The following is a 20209-nucleotide window of genomic DNA, read 5'->3' on the forward strand; positions in this document are numbered from 1 at the left end:
CGTGACCGCACTGTGACTGCGAAACACCCTCTTTGCTCTCCCTATTACACCACTTGACATTGTCTACGTCGCTTACGATAGCGTGATAATCGAGTTAGTTTTATATTATTATGACCAAGTATAATAACACTCTTGCGGAATTCTACCACGTCCTGGCTGAGAGCTAGAGCATGGTTTCGTTCCACACTAGATGTACAGATGAAGGAGGAGGGAACACCATGCTTAACGCAATCTTCTGGCTTCTCTTTCGGATTCCATCAAGCACAAGATGTCGTTCTCTCTGACTGGACCCTTGACGTTTCTGACAATGGTTCTGGAAGCGTCTTCCAAGAACTCAACTCTAACTTGGGTGACACCACCTCTAGAACCGGTTCTGCCCAAAACCTTGATAACCTTAGCAAGAGTAACTGGAGTCTTAGTGTCCTAATACTGTTAGTATATGCTGAAAACAATTTTCTCTTGAGTTCTTGACAACGTAAGCCGCTTCTGTAAGAAAGACTGTAAACTCGGCTCAGATGGGACCACACCCAGTAGGATAGTCCAGAAAGTGCCTATAGTGGGCTCAGTAGGCACATGTTTTATGACAAGGAGCTCGGGGGACGAGAGCACATACCATTTTTGATTGTTAATATGATGGAGTAAAAAGATTTCTAGCGGGAAAAAAATTTGAAAAATCTCACAGAGTCCACAGGCGCTTTTGGCCAGTACACGCCCTTGCGCGCTTCTTCATCGTGGTGCAAAGGTGTAAAGTCGTGCGCGTGCTCAAAAAGACATTTTACACGTGATACAAACTATGCAGTCTTTTGCATCCATTTACGCTCATGTCCTTCTAATTCTTATCTTCACATCTTAAAACCATAATAGGTTGAAGATTCGTTTTCGTTTCATTTCTTTCTCTTTTATTGTCTCAACCTCTTTGGATCTTTGAATTCTACTTTACTTGTTTTATCTTCATTTTGTTCTGTCAGTATTAGGTGAACATATTTACACACATACTTTCTTGCCTGAAATATATAGTTGCTCATGTTAGGTTAGCAGAGAAACGTTAGCGAAATATCGATCCGAGAACCGCTGTGGCTTTTTCCCTTTTGAGGTTTCTTCACTTAATTATCGGATCGACTTAATTACCGACGACGCCACACTAAATCGCTTCGTCATAAATCGCGACATTCGCGTAATACTACTTGTATAAGTAGTTGGGCCATGAAGTCTTTTCCCAGTAATCACCATGACTATCAACAAAAGACCCAATTTTGTCATCATCGTTGCAGATGACTTAGGATTCACTGATTTGAGTGCCTTTGGTGGCGAAATCGATACCCCCAATTTGGCCAGATTGGCAGACAATGGCCTCAGGTTCACCGATTTCCACACTGCTTCTGCATGCTCTCCAACCAGATCAATGCTTCTCTCGGGAACCGATAACCATATTGCTGGATTGGGCCAGATGGCCGAGTTTGCTCGCCAATTACCCGAGCTTTTTCAAGGGAAACCAGGTTACGAGGGTTACTTAAATTACAGGGTAGCAGCATTGCCAGAAATACTACAAGACCATGGTTACTACAATTTTATTAGCGGAAAATGGCATTTGGGCCTTACTAAAGAGTACTGGCCTTCGGCCAGAGGATTCGAGAAGTCCTTTACTTTGTTGCCAGGTGCTGGAAACCACTACAAGTATTTCCCCCTTGATGAAAAGACAGGGGACACGATCGATTTTATGAAACCGTTGTTCCAGGAAAATGGTGAAAACTTCGACCCCTTTACTTTGCCAGACGATTATTACAGTACCAAGTACTTTACCGATAAGTTCATTGAGCAGTTGAACGACGATGTTAGAAAGGATAGACCTTTCTGTGGTCTTTTGACTTATACTGCTCCTCATTGGCCATACCAGGCGCCAGAGGAAGTGGTTCAAAAATATAAAGGCAAATACGACAATGGCCCATCACAATTGAGGAAGAAGAGATTGGCCCGTGCAGCCGAGTTGGGCATTATTCCTGAAAATGTTACCCCTCACGAGGTTTTAAGTCAAAGAGCCAAAGCATGGAAAGACTTAACACCAGAAGAGAAGGCAACTGAGGCAAGAATCATGGAAGTTTATGCGTCTATGGTTGATATACTCGACCAGAACATCGGACGGGTGGTTTCAAGCTTAGAGGAGTCTGGAGAACTTGATAACACACTTATTTTGTTCATGTCAGACAACGGCGCAGAGGGCATGTTTATGGAGGCATTGCCGCTCCACAATGAAAGATTCCAAGCTTCTGTGGACAAATACTATAACAACAAGTATGAGAATATCGGCCGGGGCGACAGCTTTACGTGGTATTCTGATCAATGGGCTCAAGCAGCGACCGCTCCATCTTACATGCATAAGGGCTGGAACAGCGAAGGTGGAATCCGCTGCCCGTTAATTGCACACTTTCCAAACCATATCAAGGAGAAAGGTGCTGTCAAACACGAATTCAACACTGTGATGGACATTTTGCCCACTGTTCTAGATTTAGCCAAGATCGAGCACCCCGGTAAGACTTTTAGAGGACGAAACGTCGTCCCACCTCGAGGAAAATCATGGAAGAAATATTTAAGCGGTGAATCTCAAGAGATACACGATGACAATACGGTTACAGGATGGGAGCTTTTCTCGCAACAGGCTATCCGCAAAGGAAAGTACAAGGCGCTTTTTATTCCTAAGCCGTTAGGACCCGACAAGTGGCAGTTGTTTGACCTTGGATCAGATCCAGGCGAAACCAAAGACTTGTCGGAAGAACAGCCAGAGAAGTTGGCTGAGCTAGTGGACCACTGGTCTTTATATGTCGCAGAAACAGGACTTGTGGAGTGTACGACAGAGCTTCATGGAAAGTTCGGAACTGTGCATGGACCTCGCTTAGTGGAGAAATAGGAACGCCCCAAGTTAGATCGGTAGCGCTGTGAAATGAACAAAAAGACATTGAGAGAATGAAGTAGAAGTGTTAACTAGACAGCCCGCGGACGTGCTAGGAATATTCATAAGGACTTTTTAAAGTTCGATTGAGATTCCGTCTACGAAGGTAGTTCAAGTCACTCGACCAAAATGATTCCAGATTATGCCCAAAAAGTATTGGAGTCATTCTACTCAGATATGGAGCACATGGATCACAGTGCCCAAATATTCAAGAGCCCTAAGAGACGGAAGTATCAGAGTACATCCTTTATTTTAAGCGGCTTGTTTATAAGTTGGATCATATGATCCAATTCATTTTAATTTGTTTGATTAGTTTTGTCAATGTGGCTTGATGTGTAAGGCTAACCAAAAAAGTCCATGTTGGATCTGGCGCACGTGAGACATACCCAATATTTAGATAGCATACACATTCTCAAAAAAAGGGTATGGTGTCAGACGAGACTTGTCCCCTTGTAGAATTTAGGATTTACAGAAATCGAAAATAAAACAAAAATGCCGAAAGTTGACCTGCCCGAATGAAAACGTGGAGCTAGAACCTTGAATTGCTAAAGTGGCGATGTGCTTCGCCATTTTGACAGGAACTCCGCGGCCAACCTGCATTGCAATATATAATAGCCCGTTTGCCCCCCATTAATTTAGCCGTATAAAACTCTATAACAATAATGTCTACGGATACGGCCAGTGCGTCAGCGACGGAGTTGGAAAGGAACAAAGTCAGCGAACTTGAAGATGGACGCAAGTATCCGCTGTACAGATGGAAGAACTCCTTCAAAGATTGGTGGAGGCAAGAGTTCACCAAGGATTATACGGATGAAAAAGTGGAGGCCCGTCTTCTCTCGTACTTGCCATTTTTCCCCAAGTCGGACGGGAAGCGCGAGGCAGAAATCATCAATACGGATATTGGTCAAGGGAACTACATCCATGAGTTTTGCATTGAAAACACCGAGACTCCCAGTGCTCTGTCAGCGGTGGTGAAGAACGACATCAAGCACATTGTTCTTGTGCATGGATACGCGGCGTCGCTAGGCCTCTTCATTGATAATTTCGACCAGCTCTCGGCTGTTCCGGGAATCAAAATCCACGCGATAGATTTGCTTGGATTTGGCCTTTCGTCAAGACCAAAGTTCCCTAATTTCAAGGTCGAGACGAAGCAGGATGTTTACGAAGTCGAAAATTGGTTCATTGACTCTTTGGAAGAATGGCGCAAACGTAGAGGCATAGATCGCTTTGTGCTTATTGGGCATTCTTTTGGGGGATATTTGAGTTGTGCCTATACCTTGAAGTACAATAAGGATGTAACCAACACAACAACGGGTGTTCCTGAGAAAATGATAGACAAGCTTGTTCTTTTGAGTCCCGTGGGTGTCGAGAGAAACAAAAGCTCTCTTCTCATGAGCCAGCCCACTCTGCCATCCCAGGTTTCTGAAAGTCAAAGGAGGAGAGAGAATTCGCACAGTGAAGCAATTCAAGTCTCCGAAGAATTGAATGCCGATCAGGAAAGCATAGTTCAGGGCGAACATGACAAGGCTTGGGCCAAGGAGATGACGGTGGATCTGAATGGGCAAAAGATGTTCAAGTACCTCTGGGAGAAACACGTGTCACCGTTTTCCATTGTGAGGAAGTCCGGCCCATTAAGGTCAAAGATGATCTCGGGATGGACTACATTCCGTTTCTCGCACGTTTTCAAGGAGAATCCCCAGCATTTCCAGAATATCCACGATTACTTCTACAGAATATTCAATGGTGGTGGCAGCGGTGAGTATGCTATCACACGCGTGCTTTCCTTTGGCGCATTGGCAAGATTGCCATTGCTAGATCGATGCCCTGAGCAATTTGTCAAAATGGGACTACCCACACTTTGGGTGTATGGCGATAAGGATTGGATGAACGAAAAGGCTGGATTTGAAATGACAAAGGAAATTAATCTGCTCTCTGAGAAAGCAGGTTTGGGTAAGCTTGCCAGCTACGGAATCATCAAGAATGCTGGACATCATCTTTACTTGGATAACCCACCAGACTTCACAGAACTCATTTTCGGTTTTTTGGGTCTTGAGAAAGACTGGCGTGGCAAAGACTAGACTTGCAAAATAGTGCAAGGTGTACAATAAAGATAGAGAGATACAGACAGTGAGCATAGAAACTATAGGATTCAAATAGGTTTATCTCGTATTATTCGTTATGCGCATATGGAGTGTGGGGATGTAAATTTGAGACACTGTTACTGTACTCAAGGGCGCACCTCATTATTATTATTTGTTCGACATGGAACGTCGTAAATACGTGTCAAAGTCCAGACATACATACCAGTCTTGGGATGGGACAAATGAACGGAAATGAAATGGCAAAGGACAAAGAACACGAGAATAATGAATATACAAGAAAAAAAAAATGAAAGGAAGGTATCAAAGCTAGAGGAGTAAGTAAAGAATAATGCAGTGTTCCACCACGAAAACTGCAATGAATAGCACCGCAAGTAATCCTCTCCTGAAATTGAATTCATCTCCTTACAGACTTAGAACTGAAGAAAATAAACAGACACTATCAGATACTGAATTAGAGGATATATTGAGAAGTTCTAATGAGGGCATAGTGAGAAGTTCTAGTGAGCGCGATGTTCGTGTCCGGCACAACACACAAGAAAGTTTTGCATATATTACACCACGATCCTCTCATCCCACATACATCATGTCTAGTGAAGACGAACTTGTGGCTAGATTCCGTGCGATCGGATTGGCTGAAAAGAAAGCTGTTGACATTGCGAAGAACAAGAAAGTTGCCGACAGCTTTCTTGCCGTTTTGGAAGAGGGCGATGTTTCTGAGCCCAAGGATGAGAAGCAGTTGAACTTGTTGCAAAGCTTGGCTGTGGAAAGCAAAAACTGCGGAGAGCCCGTTGCAGGCCGTAAATGGATTGTTAGTGCTATTTTGGATGGCAGATTGAAGACAAACTTGCAAGTGACCGAGGCGTTCAAGTACGTCAAGGAAAACGGAGAGAAGAGTACTGTTGAAGGCATGGAAGCGGCGTCTGGAGTCGGAATTGATTTGTCGCGTGACCAGGTGAAGGCAGAAATCATGAAGTACATTGATGAGCATAGAGAAGCGGTCGAAGCCAAGAGATATGCCGGTGTGCCAGCATTGTTGGGCGAAACGAAAAAGCTTGCCAGCTTGAAGTGGGCTTCACCTGCATTGTTCAAGCCTGTGATTGACGAAATTGCGGCGGAAATCTTTGGCCCCAAAGACGAGCGCGATGTGGTGAAGAAGGAAAAGAAGAAGAAGGAAGCCAAGGCCCAAAACACCAAAAGTGCTCCCGAACCAGCCAGATCCATGTTCACCGAGGGCTTTTTGGGCGACTTGCACAAGCCAGGCGAAAATCCTCAGGCTTATCCCGAATTGATGAAGGAGCACTTGGCCTTCACCAAAGGCAAGGTCTTCACGAGATTCCCACCGGAGCCCAACGGATTTTTGCACATTGGCCACTCCAAGGCCATTATGGTGAATTTTGGTTACGCAAAGTACCATAACGGAAACTGCTACTTGCGCTTTGATGACACGAACCCAGAGGCTGAGGAGGAAGTCTACTTCAACAGCATCAAAGATATGGTTTCGTGGCTTGGTTTCGAGCCTTGGAAAATCACTTACTCGTCCGACTACTTTGATCAGTTGTATGAGTTGGCAGAGAAGTTGATTCAGTTGGGCAAGGCATATGTGTGTCATTGCACAGCTGAAGAGGTGAAGGCGCAAAGAGGAATGAAGCCCGATGGTACTTTGGGTGGAGAAAGATTCCCATGTCCCCACCGCGATGTTAGCGTTGAGGAGAATTTGGAGAAATTCCGCCAGATGCGTGACGGCAAGTATAACCCAGGAGAAGCCACGTTGCGTATGAAGCAAGATATTTACTCTCCTTCGCCCCAAATGTGGGACTTGGTGGCATACAGAGTCTTGAACGCCCCACACCATCGGACTGGAGATAAGTGGAAGATCTACCCAACTTATGACTTTACACACTGTTTGGTTGATTCGTTTGAGAACATTTCTCACTCCTTGTGCACCACTGAATTCCGTTTATCTCGAGAGTCATACGAATGGTTATGCGATGCTTTGCATGTTTACAGACCAGCCCAACGTGAGTATGGTCGTCTCAACATCACTGGAACGATCATGTCCAAGCGGAAAATCGCCAAATTGGTCAACGAAGGCTACGTTCGTGGCTGGAATGACCCTCGTTTGTACACTTTGGAAGGTATTAAACGTCGTGGTGTTCCTCCAGGAGCCATTTTGTCGTTCATCAACACCTTGGGTGTCACCACCTCCACCACCAACATTCAAGCCGTGCGTTTTGAAAGTGCTGTTAGACTGTACTTGGATTCTACTACTCCACGGTTGATGATGGTGATGGATCCAGTTTTGTGCGAGATCGCCAACGTCGCAGACGACTTTGAAGAGGTTGTGGAAATGCCATACATTGCAAGCAAGCCAGAGTTTGGAAGCCGTAAGTTGACTTTTGGCAAGCGTTTCTACATCGACAGAAGCGATTACAGAGACGTGATTGACAAGGAGTACTTCCGTTTGGCGCCAGGCCAACCAGTTGGTTTGATGAAGGTTCCCTTTAATGTGAGCGTGGTGGAGGTTGTTCGCGAGGGCGAGAAAATCACCAAGATTATTGTCAACTACGACAATGATGCCAAGAAGAAGCCTAAGACTTACATCCAATGGATTGGAGCCGACAATGCTAAAAAACTTAGCGAGGTGAGATTGTACAACCAATTGTTTAAGAGCGAAAACCCACTTGCTCATCCAGAAGGATACTTGAAGGACATCAACGACGATTCCGAAGAGGTGGTGCAAAACTCCTTGGTGGAAGCAGAAGGTTTTGAGCATGTCGTGGCAAAATCGCCATTCAACATTCAAATCCCAGGCTCTCAGTTTAACATCAAGGAGAAAGCAGGCCCTGAGGCGGTGCGGTTCCAGGCTATGAGAATCGGGTACTTTTGTATTGACAGCGACAGCAAGAATAATGACATTTTGAACAGAATTGTCACTTTGAAGGAGGATGCTGCCAAGGCTTAATCAATCACGATATAGAGAAATGTTAATATAGTGAATATGCCACGGTACTTTCGTCAAGACGGAAAGCGGAAGTAATCACATCCAGGAAATGCGAAGAAAAGAACTGCAGACGTAAATACTTGTAGCTGCAGATGGAGGAAGAGCTGCATGTGAAAAGCTACAATATTTTTTCCAAACGTGTATGACCAAAAGTAGTTCGTTGCAGAAGTGAGGTTATTGGAACGTCATTCATGGAACATCATTTATCTTCATTCTCGAAACGGTATACTTCTACGGTATTTCCTAAACGATTTTAATGAGGATGGGTCGGAGTATTCTGCAGAAAAGCATAGTTTCCACTATATGGTGTGATTCATCATGAGTGTGGTGACATCATTCCTTTTGCAATAGATGGAGAGTAAAATCTGTTGACTGGATGAGAAGCGTAGAGAAAGCTGTGGGGATGTAGTTTGGAAAAGAAAAGGTGAAAAGAAAAGGTGATATGAACATGGAAGTAAAAAATTGTTGGTAGTTGTAGCCAAGAGATGACTTGCATCATTTGCAAGACGGTTACAATGAGGATCCGTCCATAGAAGAAATATGCGATCATTGGCAGAAAAGTTTTGAAAGAGATTTACGAGAGGTGCAAGAAAGACTTGTCCAGCTTAGAAGACTCGTCCAGCTTAGACGAGAGAGCAAGACGAAAAAAAAAAAAAAAAAAATTTAAACAACTGTCGAAAACAAGAAGCCTACGCAACGCAGGCGCAAGTATAAAGATAAAAAAAACGAAGATGAAGAGACATGGAGGTTACAAAAATAGACAAGAATATTAGTTGGGTAATGTCTTACGTGATGTGTGCGTAGAAAAAGGTTGGCGGAAAAAATTATCTGCGGCGTCGCGAAATCACACCAGATAAGATGGAAAATGTGGCTAGGTATGCATAAGGAGAAAAGAAACAAAATTACTTGGGCAAAACAAAGTACCCCGCCTGCGACACGATTGTGTCATATTTGATAGTTCAACGGTCTATATTTAGCTTTTGGGATCAGTGTAAAGACTTTCAGCGAAATCTTCATCCCTGGGTTCTGAAAAATCTCTTTGGGGCATGCGCCTCTGGAATCCACTTTATGCGTACAAGTTTCCCAAATGTCAAAAGGAGCTGAGATTGCGCAGGAGCTGCATGAGCCGCACCATGGCGCACTGCATACATCGCCACACGCGACGCATCTCTTGCGTTGTTGGCCCATTAACACTTAATATCCAGCATCTGGCTATAGTATAGGGGTGAGACATGAGCCGGATAAGCGAAGAGAACATGCCACCACAATTGACAAAACGTCATTCCATTTTTTCCGTTGAGCGCTTGTCGAAAATTCAAAAGCCGGAACGGCGCCACGGGTGGCCATCATTGCCGTTATGCAGTACGCGCATGGAAGTACTCAACAAAGAAAGAGAAGGTGAGTAGAGGAGAAGGAGCGACAACCACAAAATACAAAAACCAGGGAGGAACACAAGGACAAACAAAATTGAAAGGGGATAAGGTTGGCGATACACAACCGGTCTTCCCCACACTATAGACGTCGTTCCTTTTTTCCTTCTGCATTTCTTTTTCTCCGATGGTCTTATGTAAACCGGATGTCCCGCTTATCTCCACCAAGTGGTGCCAGGACCTGCAGAAAAATATTAGATTTCCAAGCGTGGTTTTACTAAGCATGCAGCCCAAGAGGGAACTGGGCTGACACCAACCACTGTAAAATATCACTAAAACTATTTTGTTCGAGCAGGCTTCAGATGCTTTGGTCTGAACAATTTGCGCGTGTTTTCTGTGCCCCAAACAAATGTTTGCCCAAAGTTTCCTCATCTCCAGACAGGAGTTTTGCGCAATCTTGCCTCGAGTCAACCAAACGCACCCCGTCGCTGTATGCACACCTCTCCACATGGGGAAGGGTCTCGCAGCGAAAAGTGCAGGGCGAAGCAAAAAATATTAGAAAAAAAAGTCCTTGTGCTGTTTGTGATATAAATTGGCAGCGCGCCTGTCTCGAATGCGTTTGATCTTTTTTTTTTTCTCCCTTCTCTTTAATCCTAAATCACATCTTTCTTCGAGAAGATTTCATTTCTTTTCACTTCTCTTTCTCCTCCCTTCATCCTCCGATGTCGGCTTTAACACTTACAGTGGAGGACTACTTTAGCCTGGATGCTTCGAAAATGGGAGGATTAGCTACCGAAAACATTTCCAACTTCCCTTCTTCCCGCTCTAATCTTTTGTCCCCTTCTACCCTGGCCCCCGTACACCTGACTCTGCGTCCGCTCCGTACTACTGGCCATTATACTGTCGGATCAGAGTCGTATTCGTCATCCGCCCCTGAACTTCCGATCTCGGCCCGCCTGCAGGAGAGTGACTATCAAAAGACTTTGCGCCCACGGGTTTTGCCCGATGCACCTACTGCGAAAGATGTGCAACAAGACACATCTGCTGCCGCCGCCGCCGCCGCTGCTGCTGCTGCTGCTGCTTCGCAAAGGCCCCTTTTGCGCCAGTTGAAGCTGTCGTTGAAACTTGCAGGGCTCCTGCGCCTGTTTTCGGCTACAACATTCTCCCCCAAATCGGTGCGCTTTGCCTCCACTCTTGAAAACGTCAAGATGTTCGACGGCAGAGACTCACCAGCGGCTGTTTCTAACCGCAACACTCCCATCGGCTCCCCTCTGCATAGCCACATAAACTTTGGTGATTATTTTTCACATCATGGCAGTTTTAATGACATTTTCTCTGACGAGTACAGTGAAGACGACGATGACGAAGACAGTGACGACAATGTTTTTTCTGTCGACAACTCGGATTGGAAGTATCAGGTGAAGTCTCTGGACTTCGTCCCCTCAAATAACATCTATGATAAAAAGGACAGCCCATTATATCTTCAAAAATGCAGTGTTCTGAAAGATGGAAAGCTGCTTGTTCTTGTTGTCATGTGCAAGAATCTTGCATTCGAAAAGCATGTTGCCGCTAAGGTCACATTCAATAACTGGGGCAGCCACATGATGATCACTAACTTCAAATACGTTAAATCATTTGCTATGACTGGCTTTGATCAGTTCGAAGGGACCATTCCTTTGTCTCATCTTTCTCCATTCGTCAAGATTCTGTTTTGCATCAACTACACTGTTGACAACGGAAGCTACTGGGACAACAACGGCTTTAAAAACTACAACATTTCTCTTGAAAAACAGACGGCCTCTAAGTACACGCTGGATTCGTTTACTTACAGAATGCCCAAATTTTCTTTTGCTGCATCTCCTTCACCAGTGTCCAAGAAATCTGATACTTTTAGTGACACATCCAGCGCATCTAAGAATGTATCAAAATCACAGAATACCAACTTGGATGAGGTTGTAACACAGTTGATTCTGAAAAAGTTGGAAAAACCAAAATTGCATCACTCTTTATCGGAGCCTTGTTTGAGACCCCCTAAATACTCACAGTCTTTCCGCGCAAAGCAAGAGAAACTCGAAATGGCTTCACACGGTAACACTGCTGAGGTTAATGACAAGAGCCCCGAAAGAAAGTTTGAGGATGCCATCTTCAATTCATCCACATATGCAGCATTGTTACAGCGTTATTGCTTCAGTGGTGCATCAGCATCGTCTGGAAATTTGTACCCAGTTAACGATGGCACATCGAGCCCTGTCAGCTCGTTGGGCAACTCCTTCTCGACCACCAGCCACGATTTTCACAGCGCTGGCGACTCTATCTACACATAGGATGCAAAACATGACGCTGCCCATTGTTTCGGCTCTATGTGAAGGAATCCCCGCGTATGCGCGGGACCATATTAATTTCTCCGGTTTGGCTTATAGATTACAATAATAAATGCACGCTAGCTTATACAGGCTGCGTTTGATAACAATGGAATTTCTTCTGTACCGTGATTAGTATGTCATGCATCGAGAAGCATGTCATGCTTCACGACATGCTTCACCAAAACACAACGTAAATGTTTCGTTCGTTTGCGAAGTGGGAAGGGCCTTCAATTCTTCGAAGCCCTTTGGAGAATTAGACATTAGGTTGTCAAGTGACCCTTCTTCTAAACAGGAATTCTGTGATTAAACGAGTCATCGCTTTCTATTCAATTTAAGCTTTCAGCAAAGTACACCTTCATCTCATGATGTATTCGTAAAAGATGTGTCAGGGCAATGGAACATCGCCTCACATGGTGGAATATGCACTTAAGTAAACGGTCGGGTTTACGAAGTCAAATTGAATAAAGTTTTGAACGACGAATGCGGAATGGGCTATAGTATCGTAAAGTAAAATTCTTATGGGATTGATGTACTTTATATTTTTCGAAAGTCGAACATCAAAATTGGATTAATAAATCTTAAAAGAGAATAGAGTTATGTCGACGGTATGTATTTTCTTGGGCCTTGATGACTAATAATCAAATAATTTCGCAAGAAGTTTTCTGAACACTGGTGTATATTCTATGACAAATGCAATACTATAACTGCTTCTTTCACACAGATTCGAGTCTACGTTCACATCGAGCGGCCAAGTATTGTGGAGCTATAAGCAGCAGCGGAAATAAATAAGGTAACTCTCCAAGATTCCTTTCCTGGAATCGTCTTCATATGAGGCTTGTTATCCTGATGGTTTAATCGTCTTTCGCAGGCGGTAGGTGGGATCTGAATGGTAAACGCTGTTTGACTCAACCCGCCTCCTTGCTATCTATACTAAAAGCTCAACAGTTCCAATGCACGAACGACTTTTGCGGCGCCTTCTTCCAGCTCCACGGCCATCTTCGGACGACTAGCTTCAAGGCCAGCCAACAATAGGCATGCTTTACAGATACGGTTAGAAGTGATGTAGCCGCAACGCTCACAGGTATTTCCTAACGAAACAGAGCCATCTGAATTAACAGCGCCTCTTTCTTTTCTTGGCTGCACCGTGTTATCTCTTGTTGCTGTCTTTTCTGATTTTCCTGCTTCGGCTGTATCTTTTGTGTTTTCTGTCTTACCCTTCTTACCCTTCTTTTTGTTTCCCCTAATCTCCTTCTTCTTGAGGACAAACTGCTCGCCACTGTGAATGATGTCCATCACCACAGACGGACGCACAGCACCTAGCCCTTTTAGTAATTCTCTTGCCGTGCCCCGAAAAGCCTCTGGCGCATACGTGCACTCAGTGCTGAAGTAGTCGAGCCGCTTATAATGCGCATAAAGAACAATCTCCTTCTGGTACATGTACTTGAACGGCTTCGACCGGCGCACGGGAGAACCTTCCAGGTGGGTAAGGAGAGCACACAGCAGTTCTAGTCTGGCTGTGTCGCCTCGAAGAAGATTCATGAGAACAGTTTCTGCCATGTCATCTGCATTATGTCCTGTCACAACGTGTTGGATGCCCAACTTGGCTGCACCTCGATCAAGAGCCTGTCTTCGAAGAACACCACAGTATGTGCAACTGCTTCTGATACCGGCACAGGCCACGATTTCGTCCATCAGCCAATCGTAAAGTTCCTTGTACGACACAATCTCCAACGGCATTTCGTACTGGGCCTGGTTCCGTTTCACAGTGGCGAGAGAGTCGTCCCGATATCCTTTGATGCCTTCGTCCACAGAAAGAAGCACCAAATCAAGCCCATAGTTGTACCTTTCGTTAAGTGTTTTGAGCACCGATGCTAGAACTGTAGAATCTTTTCCGCCAGATGCGCCGATGGCAACACGCTCGCCTGGTTGGAAAAGCTGCGCTGTGACGATGGTGTTGTGGATTTCTGTTTCAAACACGGTAAAAAAGCATTCTTTGCATAGACGCTGGAGGTTTTTGGGTCGTTTCACCACGGCACGGCGTCCATGGCATAGCTGGCAAAGCGATGCAACTTTGATTTTTTTCTCCATATCGTTACTTATAAAAAGCTGGGTAATGCCAAAGGTTGATAGATGTAGGTAGATGGCGATGAGATCATGTGTGCAGGTAACTTTGGAGAAAAGCAATGGCTAACATCAACAGATCTTATCTACCGTAGAAAATTAATAAGCATAGACCAAGTATGGGTGAAAAGGAGATCTATTTGAAAGTAACTGCAGTTGCAAGTGAGAGCTTTGTTGCTCGTGGTTCTCGCATATATTGAAATTGCTGAAAAGAATTGAATATCAACTTTAGTCAGTCCTTAGTTTCTAAGTCAGGAAAAGAATACATGATAAAGACTTTTCTGATTGTAATGCTTGCAATTGTATGGGTCATGATTTTTGGCATCTTTGTTTTAGGTGGGGTATAAGATGAGAAACGAAAGAGCGATTTGCAAGAAAAAGTGAACACGACTGAATTTTGCAAATTAGCATCACGCAAAAAAAAAAAACCTACTCAGCATTGCAGACATTGACAATTGTTCATTGTTATGAGATTTCTGAATTTTAACCAAATAGTCTTGGGAACATTGGAAATAGAAAACGACATCTGAAATATCCTACAAGTTATGAGTGCGTAGTACTACTCCATAAATATTGCGGACGAAGTTCTTTAGTGTGCAATACTTAGCAGAGAGCTTTTGAAATGTTCAGTCCTACGATCTTATTTTCTTCTCTCTGTCCATTCGAAAAAAGCGATACTGAAAGAGAGATATCTTCTAGTTATTGAGCAAATAGAGTCGAAATTTCGGCTGTAAAATCGCCCCGGTAGCCTTCATACATTTGGTGTACTAAACTGAACTGATTTGTATTTCATTAATGGCCAGAAACCATTTATCTAAGTTGGTCGTATGCTCTACATATTTGACATCAGTGATTTATTAAAACACGGAGCCACCCGGAGGCAGCGCCAACATGCAATATGGAAGCAAAGATAGAAAAAACCGTATGTTACAAGCGCTCCTAAGCTGTGACCTGGAACTCGTCATTGTTGGTGTTGACGTTGGCGTAGCGGAACTTGCTGTTCTCCTCCTGCTGGTACTCCTTCTGCTCCTTCTGTTCCTTCTGCTGCTGCTGTTGTTGCTGCTGCTGGGCATTCTTGTTTCTACCATGACCATTAGATGCGGTCTTCTCATTCTTTTCGTTCAACAAGCCCACCTTCTCGTTCATGACGATCGCCAACTCCTGCAACTTGGATCTTTGTGGCGCATCTGTGACAAAGTTGACAAAGCCATTCTCCACCGAGCCTTGTACTTCACCGCTCGAGAGCATCTTGTCGACAAGAGCAGCGACGTTTTCGTCATCAAGCTGGAACATCGACGCCAACTTGGCCAAAGACAACTTCGAGAAAATGGCCTTATAAGTAAAGATGTATGTGCGCAAGCCTTCCACTTGCAACTGGCGCTTCAACATGAGCAACAACTGCGCATGGTCAGGGAACAAGCGCCAGATCTTGATGGAAGACAACAAGTCGTAGGCCTTGGCCCAGTTACCCTTTTGCAAGTAACGCAGAGCATAGATCAAGTGATCCTTGATGCTCTCTGGAGGACCTGTGAAGTATTGTCTGTCGTGGAATTCCAACTTGCTCTTGAACGATTTGATGCTGGCCTTACGGCGAGAGTCCTTGGTGGAGCTTTGTGCAGCCAACGCTGGAATTTCAATCAACAACAGCGCAGTCATGAAAACACACTCTAACAATTCCAAGTTGATGTGCATGTGGAAAGGCAATAATTTTTGTTTTTCTGCCGTCGTGGCCTGGTTAGGGTACTTGGAGTTGAACCCCTGGCCCAACAATTCCTTAAGTCTCTGAGAGTTGGCAATCTCGTTCAAGATTTGGTGCGACTCATCGATTTCACCGGCACGGAAAGCACTCAATCCCAATTGCACCAACGCACGGTTGTACAACACTTGAATATTGGAGTCTGCGGTGGCGATGTGATTATACATTTGCGAGGACAAGAACAACTCGCGGGCATCGCTGTACCTGCTGTTCACTGCGTAGTAGTAGGTCGAGCAGAGCAAAGCGTGCTGGCCGTAGATGGCATTTTCCTGCTTCGACAAGAAACTGCTCAACGCAGCCAAGACATCAGCTGGGGCCTTGTCCTTAGTCATCAACAGAGAGTCCTCGATGCCAATGCCAGGCCAAGCGTTCTCCCAAGCCGCAGTCTCACATGCGCTGATCAACTGGTCAGGCTTGTAGTACAAGTGGTCCATTCTGCGCACAATGACACGAGCCAAGTGCTCCGAGGCACCTGTGGTTGATTGCACGTAGATTTGAGTTCTCACAAGCAAACGGTAAAGCGCAGTTTCGTCCTTCAAGCGCTCAATGTAGTCAGTCAGATGTGGGTCGGTGGTCTGCAAGCCCTTGGCAAATTCATCATCCAATCTTTCCATCACCGCAGCAACCGAGCCCATAATGACGCGGACTCCATCTTCATTTGCTGGAGGCTCCACGTCCCAATCATCAAGAGACACACCCTTTTCGCTGACCCAGTACGACTTGGAGTTCTGCTCCAAGAATGTCAAAAATGATTCAAAGTCACGCTGGTTATCTTTCCACAAGGAAACAGGCATAGTAGCACTGTTACCGGCGTCAAAACGCACAGAAAGCAACATCTGGTAAACACAAATGATATCAAATACACGGCCAGACTCGCGAGCTTCATCCAACAATTTTTCCAAGATTTCCACCTGTTCCATCTTGTCGATGTTTTTCTTACCACGAGAGTCGGCAATCTGTCTCAACGTGGTGAAAAGAGGGCTGACAAGACGAGTAGTACCGGAAACGGCGCCCACAACAGCAGAGGAGTCGTCTGCGTCGTTGGCACCAAAGATTCCGATTTCAACAGGTTCTTCCGCATCGAACGCCTCAGGTTTGTCTCTATAATATTCCAAGTACGCCTGGAAGTCTGGGCCCATCTTCTTCATTCTCTGGCGAGTGGTGTTGAAGGCTCTGTTCTGGTCCGCAGGCAACTTGCGCTTGTCCTTCTCTGCTGTGATCTCTGCAATCGTCGCATCCAACTGACCCAACATCTTGTAGTAGAAATTAGGCACACGCAACTTCTGCTGGCCGACACGGATCACCAAACGCGACAAACGGTCAAACTCGGTGAGCACATTGCTCCAGATCTCCAAGTTTTTCGCGTTGTAGAGAGCGTCGACGCCTTCTCTCAAGTCGTCCAACAACTTGTCCTTGGCCGATTTGACCACTTTGCGGCCGTCGCCATCCGAGTCCAGATCAGAGTCATGGGCGCCCTTCTTCAAAAAGTCCTTCTTCAAGAAATACGAAGGCCCGCTGGCGTTGTAGTCGGAATCGTCGTCGTCGCTGCTTTCTTCAGATTCGTTCTCAAATTCACTGTCTGTGGAGAATTCTTCAGACGACGAGAGCAACTCCTCCTCGGAGGTGCTCAACAAGTCTTCTTCTTCCGAAGACGAATCGGAGTTGTAGCCGGAAGCGAAAAATCTCGACATGGTGGATCGTTCTGGTCGGCTTTACTTTGAAGATGGGTTCTTCTCTGGCAAAATTTTCAGGGCGCCTGCACGGGGCACACCAGCGCTTAGTGCTGGAAGATACGCATACAGGCGTAGATACTGGCACTTGTATAACATTGAGTAAAACGGTACAACATGGCTATCTAAAGTACTAAGGATGCGGCCATTCTTCCCATGTAGCTAAGAAATGCCTTTGGCCGCCTCTGCGGATCGGTTGATCGCCCTACATTTCTGTTTTTTAGAGGGACCCTTTTTCGCCAGGAATAAAGTCGCACCCAGTTTGCCTCTCATTTCAGTCGCGCACAAGTACGTCAGAATCCTAACATGGCACCTCTCTATTTCCAGGTATTGGGATGGTTGAATGCTTTGCTTAAGTAGATCAGGAAACAAACTCCAAGGAATGGTTGACTTACCACTAAAATACGGTTTTGGATTGTTCTCAAACCCATAAGTAGATTATTGAACCAGGCATTAGAGTCAACATAGTTTAAAAGACAAAAGGCGTTAACATAGTCTAAAATGGCGTTAACAGTCTAAGAGACGGAAGGCAGTTAGCCAATCAAGGCGATTCCGGCTCGATGCCCTAATTTGTTAATGTTTTCCACGTTTTAAATCATACAGGCTATGTTGCAAAGTATTACATCGCATTGGAAGAAGCAATTTCTTTGCTCAACACTACGTTCCAACGGTTGTCCAGAACCTACGCAAAAACTTGAGCCTCAATTTCACGTGTAAAGTTGGGTAATTTCTTGAATTCATTCATCTAAATCTTCACTCTTTTTGTTGGCGTGGTTCCAACATTCTCCGTTTCATATTATTCATTGTCGCAAAATTGAAGAATCGATACTGGCTTCTCCACCGACTAGTTTCGAATTTAATATCCTTCTTTGGATAAGCCGATGAGTGTTTAGTGATAAACATCATCACGTAGAATAAAGAAGTATTTGAAACTAAACCAGACCTTTCCTTTCTCGCACTTATTTACTAGAATACAATATGTGGCGTTTAAGTTCTGACCATAAAGTAATCTTACTTAATTTTCAAGCAATAAAGCCACATGTACGCTATGCTCCATAGTAATTACGGATAGCACGATCTCCCATTGAGCTAAACTGTCAAGCAAATTGATCATCAATAATTTATTCTATGTTTGTCGTTCAACCACTATACCACCTATCTCGCAGTCAACGTGAACAATACCTTCCTAATAATGACCGCGTACTATCTTCCCACATCATGCGCTGACCAGTTTAAATGACTAAATGGTCGTTTCCGTATCGAAGCATTATCCGACTTTGCATTCTTCCCTCAGTTATCCAACGTATAGGATCGAACACGCAGAAACTTGAATGAAGTCTCGTTCTTTAAAGAAAATTCCACCACTTCACCCTCACGATCATCGCCTTCACCCATGTCTTTATACACAGCAAAAAAATTTATCCAACCCAATTTGGCATGGTTGGGGACGCTTCCCATAGACTTGATCTGAAACCTGTAATGGAACGTACAATATGCAACAGAGCCCTCCTCAACCTTGACATATACTTCTCCTCCAGCAGAAATTGTCCACGAGCCATGGAAGATTTTGTGAGGCTCCTTGGCAACGTTTATATGGCCTATATCCTTTTCAGGATTAGCAAGGATGCATTTGAGTTTATTGGTCCGCAGAAATTGTGGGATCACTTTTCCAGGTTCAAGGGCAGTTAGTGCCATTACACATTTTCCGTCGGGATAGAAGCGGAGATAGCGATAATACGTGACAGTTCTCACTGGGTTTTTCCATGTGGTAGAAAATTCCTCCCTCGCACCTTCACTGTAGTAGTTGACCACAGAAATGTAGCAGCCAAGAAATTTGACAAAGGGCCTTTCTCGAAGCATTTTCTTCCACGAGTTGCCATACTGCGGTAGCATTAGAAGCGGATCTTTAGGAACAGGCAAGTCTTTCCCTTGGTACCCACGATTCTCTTCGTACACTTGTCGTGGATATATGAGGTGGCACAATCGGCTCCATAGGACCGAGGATCCAAATGCCAAATAGGCGTGCTTTTTGCACGTCACACCAAAACGAAACCACAGCTCTGGATCTGTGGTAATCAAAATGTCCAAGATTGCAGTCCACAATTCACGAGGAAGATGAACGAGCGGAGAAACAGGTTTGGCCTCCTCCACGTAGCTGTGGTTATCAAGGCCCAAGTTGGAAAGCTTGACCACCATATGGTTTTCGTCCTGGTGGTCAGGATTATTTGGATCTGGCGCATGTGCCTCCTCATGCGCAAACGAGGCTAGAAGACGATCTACGTCTATTCTATTAACTGCATCCTCGTCGACCTTCCGACCTGCGTTTTTGCCGTGTTCGTTGGTAAGCTTTTGTATTGCTTTGGGCACCTTCTGTTGTCTATAAAGAAGGTCGATATGGTCATTGATCTTGAATGCTTCACGGTAATACCTGACAGCATCAGACATCAGGCCATGCAGTTCTTTCTCCATGGCCTTTTCAAAGAGATCCATGGCCCGGCGATCCCGGTCGCCCAAATCGCCCGAACTCATAGATAATGCAAAAAAGTAGATAATGTGTAGATATTGCGCACTATCTATCTGTACAGATCCACATCCTATTTCCGTCACATTTTTACAGAGTGGATTGAATACACGTCAAATGGCGAAAAAGAAGAAGAATATTTTCACAATTACCTAACAGTAAAGCCGCAAAGCTACTTAGCTCATGATCGGAAATCAGAATTTATTAGTTATATGTGTGAAGAATCTACCAACAATATTCATAGGCAGAATGGGAATTCAACGTGGATTCGTCTAAGGATGAGATGAGTATGAATTTAATT

General features: G+C 44.7%; 9 protein-coding genes across 9 annotated transcripts; 4 read left to right on the top strand and 5 right to left on the bottom strand. All coding sequences in view use genetic code 12, as the record gives it.

Moving 5' to 3' along the window:
- Window positions 1-222: 222 nt before the first annotated feature.
- RPS28B (40S ribosomal protein eS28) lies at window positions 223-616 on the bottom strand (the record flags this gene model as incomplete). The annotated part of the gene is made up of 2 exons (XM_066102320.1): window positions 223-423; window positions 614-616. 2 exons carry the CDS (start codon window positions 614-616, stop codon window positions 223-225), a joined length of 204 nt encoding a protein of 67 aa, XP_065958341.1.
- Window positions 617-1228: 612 nt separating this feature from the next.
- Window positions 1229-2902, top strand: atsA (uncharacterized protein; the record flags this gene model as incomplete). Its single annotated transcript, XM_002615499.2, has 1 exon — window positions 1229-2902. The coding sequence occupies one exon, from the start codon at window positions 1229-1231 to the stop codon at window positions 2900-2902; it is 1674 nt and encodes a 557-aa protein (XP_002615545.2).
- Window positions 2903-3606: 704 nt separating this feature from the next.
- FOB63_003387 (uncharacterized protein) lies at window positions 3607-5022 on the top strand (the record flags this gene model as incomplete). Its single annotated transcript, XM_002615498.2, has 1 exon — window positions 3607-5022. The coding sequence occupies one exon, from the start codon at window positions 3607-3609 to the stop codon at window positions 5020-5022; it is 1416 nt and encodes a 471-aa protein (XP_002615544.2).
- Window positions 5023-5374: 352 nt separating this feature from the next.
- GLN4 (glutamine--tRNA ligase) lies at window positions 5375-8008 on the top strand (the record flags this gene model as incomplete). Its single annotated transcript, XM_002615497.2, has 1 exon — window positions 5375-8008. One exon carries the CDS (start codon window positions 5375-5377, stop codon window positions 8006-8008), a length of 2634 nt encoding a protein of 877 aa, XP_002615543.2.
- A 1394-nt stretch (window positions 8009-9402) lies between these two features.
- Window positions 9403-9927, bottom strand: FOB63_003389 (uncharacterized protein; the record flags this gene model as incomplete). Its single annotated transcript, XM_066102321.1, has 1 exon — window positions 9403-9927. The coding sequence occupies one exon, from the start codon at window positions 9925-9927 to the stop codon at window positions 9403-9405; it is 525 nt and encodes a 174-aa protein (XP_065958342.1).
- Window positions 9928-10139: 212 nt separating this feature from the next.
- Window positions 10140-11741, top strand: GAC1 (protein phosphatase regulator; the record flags this gene model as incomplete). Its single annotated transcript, XM_002615496.2, has 1 exon — window positions 10140-11741. One exon carries the CDS (start codon window positions 10140-10142, stop codon window positions 11739-11741), a length of 1602 nt encoding a protein of 533 aa, XP_002615542.2.
- A 969-nt stretch (window positions 11742-12710) lies between these two features.
- Window positions 12711-13868, bottom strand: FOB63_003391 (uncharacterized protein; the record flags this gene model as incomplete). Its single annotated transcript, XM_002615495.2, has 1 exon — window positions 12711-13868. One exon carries the CDS (start codon window positions 13866-13868, stop codon window positions 12711-12713), a length of 1158 nt encoding a protein of 385 aa, XP_002615541.2.
- Window positions 13869-14840: 972 nt separating this feature from the next.
- NIP1 (translation initiation factor eIF3 subunit c) lies at window positions 14841-17348 on the bottom strand (the record flags this gene model as incomplete). Its single annotated transcript, XM_002615494.2, has 1 exon — window positions 14841-17348. One exon carries the CDS (start codon window positions 17346-17348, stop codon window positions 14841-14843), a length of 2508 nt encoding a protein of 835 aa, XP_002615540.2.
- A 1329-nt stretch (window positions 17349-18677) lies between these two features.
- Window positions 18678-19916, bottom strand: FOB63_003393 (SCF ubiquitin ligase complex subunit; the record flags this gene model as incomplete). Its single annotated transcript, XM_002615493.1, has 1 exon — window positions 18678-19916. The coding sequence occupies one exon, from the start codon at window positions 19914-19916 to the stop codon at window positions 18678-18680; it is 1239 nt and encodes a 412-aa protein (XP_002615539.1).
- Window positions 19917-20209: the final 293 nt, after the last annotated feature.

Source organism: Clavispora lusitaniae (genome assembly GCF_014636115.1).
Source record: "Clavispora lusitaniae strain FDAARGOS_655 chromosome Unknown tig00000105_pilon, whole genome shotgun sequence".
In the NCBI taxonomy this organism is placed as follows: Eukaryota; Fungi; Ascomycota; class Pichiomycetes; order Serinales; family Metschnikowiaceae; genus Clavispora; species Clavispora lusitaniae.